The 13,435-nt window shown below is 41.6% G+C and overlaps 1 protein-coding gene across 1 annotated transcript in view; it reads right to left on the bottom strand.

Moving 5' to 3' along the window:
• Nucleotides 1-13,435, bottom strand: part of TNRC6C (trinucleotide repeat containing adaptor 6C) — a 238,841-nt gene that overhangs the window by 199,072 nt on the left and 26,334 nt on the right. Inside the window, 1 exon segment of the mRNA XM_030534098.1 lies at nt 4,903-4,924. Within this exon segment, the coding sequence (XP_030389958.1) occupies nt 4,903-4,924 (22 nt within the window).

Raw genomic sequence — 13,435 nt, 5'->3', positions numbered from 1 at the left:
ATAGTTAGAAAGAATTTCTTAATATCTAGCCTAAACCTCCCTTGCTGCAGATTAATCCTATTACTTCTTGTCCTACATTCAGCAGACATGGAGAAATAATTGATCACAGTCCTTTAACATATTTGAAGACTTATCAGGTCTCCCTTCAATCTTCTTTTCTCCAAAAGAAACAGGCCATGTTTTAATCTTTCCTCATAGTCATATTTTCTAAGCTTCTTATTTTTGTTACTCTCCTCTGGACTCCAATTTGACCATGTCTTTCTTAAAATGCGGTGCTCAAAACTGGACACAGTACTCTAGCTGAGGCCTCACGACAATTACATTTCATGTCTTACATATGACACTCCTATTAATATGCCCCAGAATATTAGCCCTTTTTGCAACTGCATAACATTGTTGATCATATTCAAGTTGTGATTCGCTATAACTCCTCAGATCTTTTTCAGCAGTACTACTGCCTGGCCTGTGCTTCCCCACCCCTCATTTTTATGCATTTGATTTTTCCTTCCTAAGTGTAGTACTCGGCCTTTGCCATCACTGAATTTCATCTTTGATTTTAGACCAGTTCTCCAAATTGTCACGGTCATTTTGAATTCCAAAATTGTCCTCCAAAATGCCAGCCAGCACTCCCAGCTTCATAGTATTCACATATTTTATAAGCACACTCTCCACTCCATTACCGAAGTCATTAGTGAAAATATTGACTAGTACCAGACCCTATTAGACCACACTAGATACATCTTCAGTTTGACAGCAGGTAGTTTGCCCTCTGCAGAGTAATGCCTAAAGGGAGTCTCTAAAGTGTCTCAAGGACAGTAGTAACACCTTACTGTCTGCCACATCTCTATCTAAGGAGGGTCTAAGCAGGTACAGCTTTTGAAAGCATTAACTTTTTAATTCTGGTGTGTCATCTAGACAACTACATTAACTTTCAAGAGTCAAACCATGTTCTGGACTGTTCTGTGAAGGACACTTTCTGCATCATATGGGTGTCTTCTAAGACATTTTCTTCAGTTCTTGATTTGCTAATGGCAAATTAACAGACTAGAAAAGCAAGTCACTTGCCGCCTTGGTCAGTTCTGTGGTGTTTCTTGATGCAATATCACAGATTTATGCTCCTCTGCCCAGTTTCGGTGGGAGAAACTTCCTTCGCCTTTCCGAGGTGAACTGCATCAGATCAGCTGCTACTTTGGTAGGGCAAGAAGGTGCCTAAATATTCAAAGCACTCTTCTGTTCCCATTAGAACAAGCAATTGAACAGGAAGAAATAGTATAGAACAACTCTGCCTATATAATCACAACAGCAATTTGAATGTCTTATTCTTTCTTGTTTACTCCTGTCATTTAAGTCAGAGAAAATTAAACAACTGCTGCTAATATGATGTTTGTAAGTAAAAGGAGTCTTAGCAAGATGGAAAAAGTCCCTGAAGATGCCAAAAGATGTAGGTAGTGTTAAGCGCTGGTGTTTTTAACTGCCACTGAAGAAGAAGGTGCAACACATCTAGTAGGAAGTAGTGTGGGGAGAACACAGAAATAGTTATCAGCTACAATCTTTTTGATACTGACATTCAGTTTTTTCAACTGTGTTAATATTTTCTTTTTTCTCAATATATGATGTCTCAGACAGTGGCTTTTAAACATATAATACACAACTGTTTGATGAATGAATTAAAAGGGCAAGAAAGAATATAGGGTAGAATGCTACCATAAGAACCAAGATAAAATAATATTTTACACTGAATTTTTTGTCTAATTTGTCCTGCATTTCTGGGTTATGCACCCTTTCTATTTCCATCCAGAACACTGTTTTGAAGACCCACTTTATTCCACAACTATGTCTCCCCTATCCAGATTACCACACTGGATGAAATACAAGCACCTCTTCACTTTCAAGGCAAATGCAAATCTGTTAACTGCCTACATCTCAACCCTCATCATCTCCTACAGATCATGCCACACTTCCTGGTCCACCCAAACCTGTCTTCCAATAGCTCCTTTCTCATTTACCCACCCATACTAGCGCCTGCATTCTTGATGCCCCACACTATCAGAATGTCCAAAAATCAGATCTAGCAGGGGAAAATCAATAATTACAAATATCAAAAATATGAAGTTTTATTTAAATTAAATGCAGGTCTATTTTTAAAAAAGCAACCTATTTAATTTAAAACTTTTAAACTGACAATCTATTTTAAAAGCCAAAAAATTATAATCTATTAAAATCATTTTAATTTAATACAAAAAAAACAAAACAAGATTAAGCAGTACGTTTGCTGTCAAATTTTAAAGGAAGTCAAGCCACTGAACTGGTGGAAGTCACTGGCTAAACACCTGGAACCAAAATTAGTTGATGTGCTAAACCAGCTTTTGATAGCATCAGCCTCTTCTGCATGTGCAGAGATAATAATTTCTTTATTTCAGTTTATTCAGCTAGTTCAGTTCAATGACTAGTTCAGTAAAAGATAAGAAATCGATTGGGAGCTCAAAAAGCATGACAGTTTGTTTTCTGCCTTCATTTTATGACTGAAAACTAGATATGAAAGGGTGAGATAGACTAGTTCTAAAATCTTGAAAGACATGGTGACTAAAAACAATCAGTAATTGCTTTAATTACAGACAATACTGCCTTTAATATATCAGCTAGCATTATGTACAAAACATGTTTTGTGGGGAAAAAATCATGAGAATCCAGACTTTTAAAGTAGCTTTATTTAATAAAATTAAAATGCTATTTGTGCATTTGTTTGAATTTCCATCTAAACAGACTTGCATCACAAGAAACAAAATTAATCAATTTAAGAAATGTATCATTCATCATTTTCTAATATTAAAAATGTCAAAATTAAGAATCTGAATACATGCAACATACGCTATATAAGGTTTTAAATAAATGTATATAGACATAGTATACCCTGATTAGCAAAAAGACGCCCCGGATTTAGGGTAAGAATATGTTTAGTTGCAAATCAACACGTATCATCAACTAATAAGAATCAACCTTTGTTCAGAAAATAACTGAAAAGTATAAATCCAAAAAACTAAACAATTCTTGCATACTGATTCAAATCAGCATTAAAATTGGTGATTTAATCAAACTGCATTGATTTAAAATCAATCCACCCTGACTCAAGTGCTTTACTCTTGGAAAACAAACTTGGTCCACTAGGTATTCTACTTACAATGACAGAACCCCATTATATTCCCTTCACAGTATTTGTTTATGGAGGTACTGTATCCACTCGTGACTATTCTCTAACTTCATTGGGACAGAATTCTGGTCTGCTGTAGAGCTTTGTGAACACCTATTATTATATTGGAAGTCACGTTCCTTATTATTTTGCTTTTCTGAAGATACCTTGCAGGATTTTCACTCCTGAGGCTTGTGCTACAAGGCTTTTGACATAAACAGTGGGAGTCCAAAAAGGTATCTTGAAGGAAACAGAAATACAATGCAATTAATTTCTCCATCTCTAAAGATACTTACTGAGCAAGGATTCTCAGTCTACCACAGGACTCTACCAGGAACCACAGCGACGAAAGCAGCAGCTGGGATCAGTGGCCTGGTGCCTGCCCCAGTGGGTACAGCCACACCAGATATTTCTCCAACAACTCCAGAAAAAGGTGCCATATTAGTGCTTCTGAACCAGTGGTAACACAACAGCCACAAGGTCTCCCAAATCACATAAGAACAGGACCTGAGCAGAAGGCAAGGGAGGCTGCATGTGGGTTGAATAACCAAAATGAAGAAGTGCACTCCCATGTGAAGTTTATTCACTGACTATGCTCAAGAATGGTCTAACTGGAAGGTTCCAAAGCAAGCAGAGGTAGGAGTCTGGGCTGTTAAGCATTTGCAGGAAGGTAGCTCATTACACAAGTCTCACTGCCTCTGCCCAATAGTCTTAAATCTTGAGAGCTCTTGCACCAAGCACAAGATCCAAAACTGATGAATGATGCAAAGACTTTATCTTTAAAGGGAAAATATTAATTTTAAATCTATTCAAAGTAATTAAGGAGATAAATAATTTTTCTAGTTAAATCAACCAAGAGACAGCTTCAGAAAGTCTTAATGCATGCTTAACAGTTTAAAATTATCCCACTCCACTTTCATTAGATGACCACTAAAAATTTGAAGGAAAAAAAAAAGTCACATTTGCCTCCACATTAGGCTCCCTAAGTTCTAGGAGATAATAATAATGGGAGATATACCTATTATTATTATTAATTATTATTATTATTAGGCGGGAGGGATAGCTCAGTGGTTTGAGCATTGGCCTGCTAAACCCAGGGTTGTGAGTTCAATCCTTGAGGGGGTCACTTAGGGATCTGGGGCAAAAATCAGTAATTGGTCCTGCCAGTGAAGGCAGGGGGCTGGACTCAATGACCTTTCAAGGTCCCTTCCAGTTCTAGGAGATTGCTATATCTCCTAATATTATTATTAAGTTATACTACTACTAAACAGAGCAACATATGTTGTGATTTTGTAGTTGATAGTGATCAAGTCATACATCTAAACCATAGGCTAGATGCCTTTTATATTTAAAAAAAATAGCAAATACACCCACAGGAAGTATTATACTGAAGACAACCCCCACAAGTCTGTGGAAAATACACTAGAAAATGTCCTAAAAAAACCCCTCACCTATCTCATAGAACTGGAAGGGACTCCAAAAGTCAAGTCCAGCCCCCTGCCCTCACTAGCACAACCAAGTACTGATTTTGCCCCAGATCCCTCAGTGGCCCCCTCAAGGATTGAACACACAACCCTGGGTTTAAGCAGGCCAATACTCAAACCACTGAGCTATCGCTCCCCTCACTGAGCATACTTTATGGTAAAATCAGAAATGCATTATAAACAAACTCAAACATCAAATATTTCACAAAAAGAGAATAAGTATTAGTTTACCTTTGGTTTTTTGTTCAGCAGCCTGAAAGAAAAAAGAAGTCAGAAATACTGGTCAGTATTAGACACTTTTTATTGCAGTTATATCAAGAATATAGGTCTGTACCCTTGACCCTTTAAAATTTCCTCTCTTGGAGAAAAATTCATTGAATGCTGAGTTCCTGCTTCAGAAGAAACCTGGTAATATCTTACTAGGACTACAGTACTGTGACACAACTTTCTTTCTACTTTAAATTTAACCCTATTTAGGTATGCTCTTAGTGACCTGAAGTTAGCATCACTAACTTTGTTATGAAGGTTAACATCAAAGCTGTATCCCAGTTGATATTTACTTCAAATTTAGCAAATAAGAGACTACAGATAACTCTCCAAAATATCCATATAATTATTAATGGCAATATCTATAAAACTCAGAAGGGAAAATCTTTACATCGTTGTAGCATGAAAATAATTCAAAACCAAATGCAAGAGCTCCGCTGCAATATAGGATTTGAGAAATATGAAAGTCTGGATTTTTTGTTTGTTTTTTTATTAAAGACATAGACAATGTGTGAAGTTGACTTATCTAAATATTTGTTTGGGCTGAAGCAAATCGAAAGTCTGGAAGTCCCATTTTCAGAGATGAAGTACACAGCACAAGAAAGTAGCTTTTTCAAGGCAGCTTTGCCCCATTCTGAAAAGTTTCTACATAATAATGTTCACTGAACTATTATAGTGGGCAGCATAGTGTGCAGGAATGTTTGTGTACACATCTGTATTTATAGCAATTATAAATCCAATTAATATGTAGTATGCTAGCCAATTAATAAACTAAGAATCAAGAGATTAGTGCAATTTACCTTGCACACCCTTGACTGCCTTTTTATCTGTATTCTGCTCACTAATCCATCTAATCAGGACTACTTTCAACATTCCAAACCTCAGGACACCATTCAATCTGCCACTTCTAAAAATAAAATAGAAGTGCTGAAAAAAGCTTCTTTCCTCCCTTGAAGCCAATGACTGGCTGTACTCAGTCCCAGAAGAATGACTATTTACAGCCCAATTTAATGATCCAGAGTCCAAGAATGAGAGATACATACAATAGGGAGCTAGGTATCCCTCTTTCCAATAAGATACTTCACATGTTTCCATAAGATATTATGAAACCCTGGAGCTTAAAAATGCAATATGATCGACAGGAAGGCTATTTCAGAGGTTTCTAATATATATTTCTCTTTCTTCTAGATGTCTGTGAAGTTGGACTCTTGAGAATTAAGTATTCTGGCTTTGCAAGTGGAGAATTAAAAAAAGTACTATTGTTTTTCCTATGTAAAAATACACAACAATACCATTAATGGTGTATGGGGTAATGAGGATTTATTGGCACTGCTCTGGGATTATCAACATATCCCATATTTTTGTTATTTATAATAGTATGAGTCTATCTAGAATACATGGCAAAAAACTATGCTACTCTACCCATCATGGATATGTAATAATAATGTATTATAAAGGGAGCTATTAGAAATCCCTATATTTAGGATGATTAACACTTCCCATTATAAAAGATTCATAGAACTTTTCAGAAAAGGTTGCAACACTCCTGTTGTTTCCAGCAGATGTTCAACATTTAGCAAAGAGAAAGCCACAAGGCCAGATAAATGCCTTTTCTTTGTCCCATTATATTCAATTCAGGTTTGTCAGATATAAAAACTTGTCAAAATCTCCATTTTCCTTCCACTGCTTGCTTTCCTCAGGAAAAATGTAAGCAGCATTCCAAAATAATAAATGTATATGAACATTCTAATTTAAATCTAGGCTCATACCAAAGCCAGAAAGCAGCAGCTTCTCTTCACTCAGAATCCTCAGAGCGGACAGCCGCTGAGAGAGACAAAGACATACAAGATGGTCTCCTTTGCAGGACACCTGCACCTGCAGCTCCAGGCTCTTTTCCCCTGCTTTATATGGGGAAGGAACTCCCCATATCTGGGAGAAGGGGAGAGAAACAGGCTGAGCTCCCCCAAACACATGTGAACTCAGTGACTCATTCCTTCCCCCAGGATAACACAACAGCAATCTCCTGCTACTAGCTGAAGGAAATAGTCCTGTATCTGAGGCTGTGCTGAGGATTCAGGGTTCAAACACTGCCAGTGATGCATGGTGGGGATGTTATGCTAGCATATAATTTTTATTTTTATTTTTAAAATGCTTGGAAATTTTATTAAACAACCTGTTAAAACAATCTTATTTAGGTTGCAAAGTCAAACACCCAATTTAGGAAATGACAGAATGTAGGTTGCCCAGGCAACCTTAAACCGCCTCCCTTTTGCATATGCATTGAGATACAGTTTTTAATTACGTAACATTTTTTCCCACAAGAGTCCTGTTTCTTTCAGTGCACAAGATGGACAGTGGTCACCAAGAGATTCAGTGCTGCGTAATAAGCAAGACTGTAGGATTCCTGCCTCATTTGCCCTAGAAGTTGGAAGGGAATTGCAGGGAGAGAAAGAATGGTCTTGTAATTAAAGGAGGTGATTGCACACAGAAGAAAAATCAGCTCAGTCCCTGCCTATGCCACAGTCACATATAAGGCTGAGTAAGTCACTAACCAAAATTTCATTATTGTGCAATTCCTCATTTTCTAGGTGCCCAATTTGATACTCACCTTGGGGCTGGAAATGCAGCAATACTGAGCAGTCACAATTGCAAATGAAGTCATTAGAACTGTGGATGCTTAGTACCTCTTGCAATACAGTAGTGTGGTCAGAAGTAATGAGTCCAGGCTTAGAACTCAGGACCCTCTGACTCCTAGATCATTGATTCAACTGTATGGCCTCATGCAAGTCTTTGTCGTAGGGTACATCTAGAATATGAAATTAATTCAAACTTATTCAATTTGAATTTTTGGAAGCAATTTTATACATTCAGTGTTGTGTATCCTCACTAAAGCATGTGAATTCAACAGAGTGTGTCCACAGTACTGACGCTAGCATCGAATGTCAGAGCGGTGCACTGTGGGAAGCTATCCCACAATTCCCACCGCCCATTGGAATTGTGGGTTAAGCTCCCAGTGAATGATGGAGCAAAAAGATTCTTGCGGGTGTTTCTGGGTGTGTGCCATCACTTGCTCCTCCCTCCATGAAAGCTATGGCAGATGCCATACTGCCAGCAGACAGTGAACCACCTGCATCCTGGCTCTGTGCATCCACCTCACAAGTCCTCTCATCTTTCTATCTACTCTTTTATCTAACCATTTCCCACTTTTTTCAGCTACCATGAACCTAGCAGCACAGCTTCCGCTGCAAACTCTGCTCTCCCGCTCTTGCGCCGCTAGCTAATTTTTCCATGTTATCTGTCCTGGGCTCCCGTAGAAGCTATAGAAGGCAACAATTCCCCGCTGTTTTTCGGCCATCGTGACCTGAGCCGCACAGCTTCCGCCGGAAACTCTGCTCACACTTCAGCCGCAAACTCTACTCTCCCGCTCTTGCGGCTCTAGCAAGCTTCCCAACCCCATGAAAGCTACAGAAGACAACCATTTACCGCCTTTTATCGGCTATCTTGAACTAAACAGGCCTCCTACGTTTCGTGCCCTTTTCCCAGGATTACCCATGCAGGTGCCATAGCGCAGCAATCATGGAGCCCGCTCAGATCTCTGCTGCAGTTTTGACCATTGTAAATACCTCACGCATTATCTAGCAGTATGTGCAGTACCTGCAAAACCGGGCGAGGAAGCGATGACAGTGCGATTACTATACTGATGAGGACATGGACACAGATGTTCCTAGAAGCATGGCATGTGGCAATTGGGAGATCATGGTGGCATTGGGCCTGGTTCATGCCATGGAATGCCAATTCTGGGCCAGGGAAACAAGCACAGACCAGTGGGACCACAGTGTTGCAGGTCTGGGATGATTCTCAATGACTGCGAAACTTTCGTATGCGTAGGGACACTTTCATGGAACTTTGTCAATTGCTGTCCCCTGCCCTGAAGCGCAAAGACACCAAAATGAGAGCAGCCCTCACAGTTGAGAAGGGGCCACAGCACTATGGAAGCTTGCAACACTCGACAGCTACTGGGCAGTCGGAAATCAGTTTGGAGTGGGTAAATCTACTGTAGGGGCTGCTGTGCTGCAAGTAGCCAATGCAATCATTGACCAGCTGCTATCAAGGGTATTGACTTTGGGTAATGTGCAGACCATTGTGGATGGCTTTAATGCGCTGGGGTTCCCTAACTGCGGCGGGGCAATAAACGGAATGTTCCTATCTTGGCCCCGGCACACCGGAGTGGCCAGTATATAAACCGCAAAGGGTACTTTTCCATGGTGCTGCAAGCACTGGTGGATCACAAGGGACGTTTCACCGACATCAACGTGGGATGGCCAGGAAAGGTGCATGACGCTCGCATCTCCAGGAACTCTGGTCTGTTTGAACAGCTCCAGGAAGGGACTTACTTCCCAGACCAGAAAATTACTGTTGGGAATGTTAAAATGCCTATAGTTATCCTCGGGGACCCAGCCTCCCCCTTAATGCCATGGCTCATGAAGCTGTACACAGGCACCCTGGACAGTAGTAAGGAGCAGTTCAACTATAGGCTGAGCAAGTGCAGAATGGTGGTAGAATGTGCTTTTGGACATTTGAAAGCGCGCTGGCGCAGTTTACTGACTTGGTTAGATCTCAACACAACCAATATTCCAATTGTAATTGCTGCTTGTTTTGTGCTCAATATCTGTGAGAGTAAGGGGGAGACATTTATGGCGGGCTGGGAGGTTGAGGCAAATCGCCTGGCGGACAATTTCGCACAGCCAGACAACAGGGTGACTAGAAAAGCGCCACAGGGCGAGCTGCACATCAGAGAAGCTCTGAAAGCCAGTTTCATGACTGGCCAGGGTACGGTGTGACCGTTGTGTTTGTTTCTCTTGAAGTTACCTGCTCCCTATCTATCTATATCTATATCTATATATATATATTTGAAAGGAAATAAAGTCAAAATTGTTTAAAAACTGTTCTTTATTATTTGTTGCACATTGAGAGAAATCCAAAGGCAGACCTGGGGGGCAGGGCGGTAATTGAGTTAGGGAGGTGGAGGAGGAGGAAAGGACAAGTCCAGAAAGTTTGCATATGCCAGCTTTCTGCTGCTTGGGTGATGCTCTGAGGTTGTGTGTGGGTCCCCGAAGCCTCCGCTCTCGTGTTCTTGGGCATGTGGGTGAGGAGGATATGGAACTTGGGGAGGAGTGAGGACGGTTATACAGGGGCTGCAGTGGCAGTCTGTGGTCCTGCTTCCTTTACCGCATTAGATCCACCATACAGCAGAGCATGTGAGTTTGCTCCCCCATGAGCTTGACCACAGCGTCCTGCCTGCTCTAATCGCGCACGTGTCTCCTCTCTTCGAGTTCCTGTAATGCTTAAAGGGACTCTGCAATTTTTTGCCTCCACACATTCAGCTGAGCCCTATCACTGCGGGAGGAATGCATGAACTTGGCGAACATGTCATCCTGAGTTCATTTTTTCCACCTTCTAATCTGGACCAGCCTCTGGGATGGAGTAGATAGGGGCCATGCTGAAACATTTGCACCCGTGGGAGGAGAAAAGGGGAGGGTAGTATTTTAAAAGATACATTTCAGAGAACAAAGGGGACACTTTGGTGTGAGTAAGCCATCACACACGGCCGGGCAACAGAATTTAGCTTGCAGGCAGCCTAGGGGCATGCGGGGTTCTGCTTCTTCTACAGTCATTTCAATGCTTTCAAACTGCTGGGCCCCCTTTCCCATGGCAAGCAATGCCTGGGGGGGTTTGCCATATAAAAGGAGGGCCTGCGGGCTCTCTGGGATGATCGCTTCACACAACATCCCCCACCCTAAGTGGCTCTGATGAGGCTCTGAGCAGGGATGAGCTCTTTAAACTAAACACGAACAGTGCAGCATGGTTGGGTTCCCCCCCTACACTCCCCGCGTGGCTTCAATCAGGCTCTCACTCACCAGGGTCATGGTCCGGGAGCCCACCTTGGGAGTGGGGGGAGGCTCCAGCCTTAAGAATAGTTCCTGGATGGGGGGGAAAGGGATTCCCCACTTGCTGCCTGTGCACTGTCCTTCTCCTCCTCCTCTTTGTCCTCCAATGACTCTTCCTCCTCGCTCTGTGCAACTCTTCCCTTGTGTCCACGGACAGTGGTGGGGTAGTGATGATGTCACCCTCCCATAATTGCATGCAGCTCATAACAGAAGCAGAATGTATGGGGCTGTGACCCAGAGCACCCATTCGCCTCCCTGGCTTTTTGGTATGCTTGCCTGAGCTCCTTGATTTTTGTATAACACTGCTCTGTGTCCCTGGAGTAGCCCCTTTCCGTCATGGCCCTGGAAACTTTAGCGTACATATTTGTGTTCCTTCTTTTGGAACGTAGTTCTGCCATAACAGACTCGTCTCCCCAACATGCGATGAGATTCGGTACCTCCCATTCGGACCATGCTGGAGCTCATCTGCCAATCCGGGATTGCATGATCTCCTGTGATGGTAGACTTTGCATGGTTGCCTATGATGGTGGATTGTGTGTATGGTCACCTATGCTGATGGTGACCAAACAGGCAATGAAATTCAGAAGTTCCCAGGGCTTTTCCTGCCCACCTGGCTAGTGCATCAGAGTTGAGAGTGTTGTCCAGAGCAGTCACCAGGGAGCATTCTGGAATAGTTCCCGGAGGCCAATAACATCAAATTGCATCCACAATACCTTTAACCGGGGATTGCAATCTCGATTTAAGTGCTACTCCACTTGCCGAGGTGGAGTACAGAAATCAAATTAAAGAGCCCTTTAAATTGAAAAAAACGTTTGGTGATGTGGACGGAATTTTTTTTTTAACCGAATTAACTTGGCTAATTCAAAAATAATAGGACTAGTGTAGACCAGGCCTTAGCTTCCTCATCAGTAAAATGGGGATAAAACTTATCCTGAAGTAGAGAAAAATTCATTCATATTAGTAAAGTTTAGATATTATGATGAGTCCCATAAAAAAGACCATGAGGAAATGAACAGTTTACATGCTCACTGCAAACTTTGGATGCTGTACGCTAAAATTAAGGCAGGGGATGCTAACTGAGTTAGATGGATACAAACATTTACCAGCTACTTCATTCCTTGAGCATCATTCAGCCTATGCACTGAAAGAGGTAGGGTTCCTTCAGAAAAAAACATTTTGTGATCATGTAATTAAAGTCTATCACAATGCATGCGCACAACAAAGCAGAATTAAGGTTGCATGTGTGACCTAAGCATTTACTAGCTTTCAAGACCTTGCTTCTGCAACCTAAATACTGTTTAATATATTAGTTTTTATGTAATTAATAGATAAACAAATTCTACTGATTGTAAATACCAAATTAATAATGAATTATAATACACATGATGGGATGGTTTCTGGTATAAGTATTAGTGGCATGACTTCTGAATAGGTAGACTCACACAAAGGTAAATGACTATATACATGAGGTTTTAACAAGGATTTTATTTTTGAATGCCACTGCAGTAGCCGTTACCCAAGTATTGAAATATATTGTTCATCTATGTATCAAATAGTTAATATTTCCTCTTCTTTCATTTAAACTACATGGAAAGTTCCTGTATAAATGCAATATTTGTTATTCTATTATTGAGTTTGTACTAAACAGATTAAATATGTTTGAATAAGTGCTTATGTCATGTACTACTGCAATTTGGAGCTATGCATTTCAATTTAATTTTTTTAAAGTTTATCAATTATTCAAATTTTAAATGCAATTTATATATGGTCATTCTAGCAAACTTTTAATAAGTTTTCCTAATATCTTGCCTCATTATCCAAGTGTAGCAGGGTGACCACCCACTCCAGCCTGGAACAGATTGGAAAAGCTCTGCAGAGGGCAAGGTAAAACACTGGCTGAATGGGAGAAGTGGCTGCAGCTGGGGCCACGCCCCAAACTGAGCAACAGGGCCTTATAAGGCGGCCAGGGAAGCCAGGAGCAAGGAGTCTCTCTCTGTTTGTAGAGGGAGATGCGCTTGGCTGCAGGGACCTGATCAGAATACCTGAGTGAAGCAGGGCTGGGGACAGGCTGAGGAGCTGGGGAGCTCTAGCCTGGAAAGCCCCAGGCTGCGGCTTAGCAGAAGGCCAAGGGGTACTAGGAGTTGCAGAGGGCAGCCCAGGGGTAGGCCAAGGCAGCAGGTCCAAACCCTCCTTGCCAGTGATGAGTAGGCTGATACTGCAGTCTGCCCCAGGCTGTTGGGGCTAGATGATGAGTGGCAGCAGCCTTATACTGAGGCAAGGTGGGGATAGTGGGTAGGGGTTCCTTGGGGAAGCAAAGACCCTGAGAGAAAGGGGTTACTACCAAAGGGGGTAGCACCCCAAATAAAGGGGCACTGGGTCCTGGGAGGGACACAGGGGGCAGAGGACAGGTGGATCACCGGTCTGCAGAGGGCACTCCAGAGCTGGAATGAGCTAATTCCCAGAAGTCACCGGCAGGAGGCACTGCAGGGGCGAGTCTGCTCATCTACACCAAGATACTCTCATGTTGCCCAAGTATTTCCTCTCATCAG

This window comes from Gopherus evgoodei, chromosome 15 (genome assembly GCF_007399415.2).
Source record: "Gopherus evgoodei ecotype Sinaloan lineage chromosome 15, rGopEvg1_v1.p, whole genome shotgun sequence".
In the NCBI taxonomy this organism is placed as follows: domain Eukaryota; kingdom Metazoa; phylum Chordata; order Testudines; family Testudinidae; genus Gopherus; species Gopherus evgoodei.
This window is presented reverse-complemented; position numbering and strand designations above follow the sequence as displayed.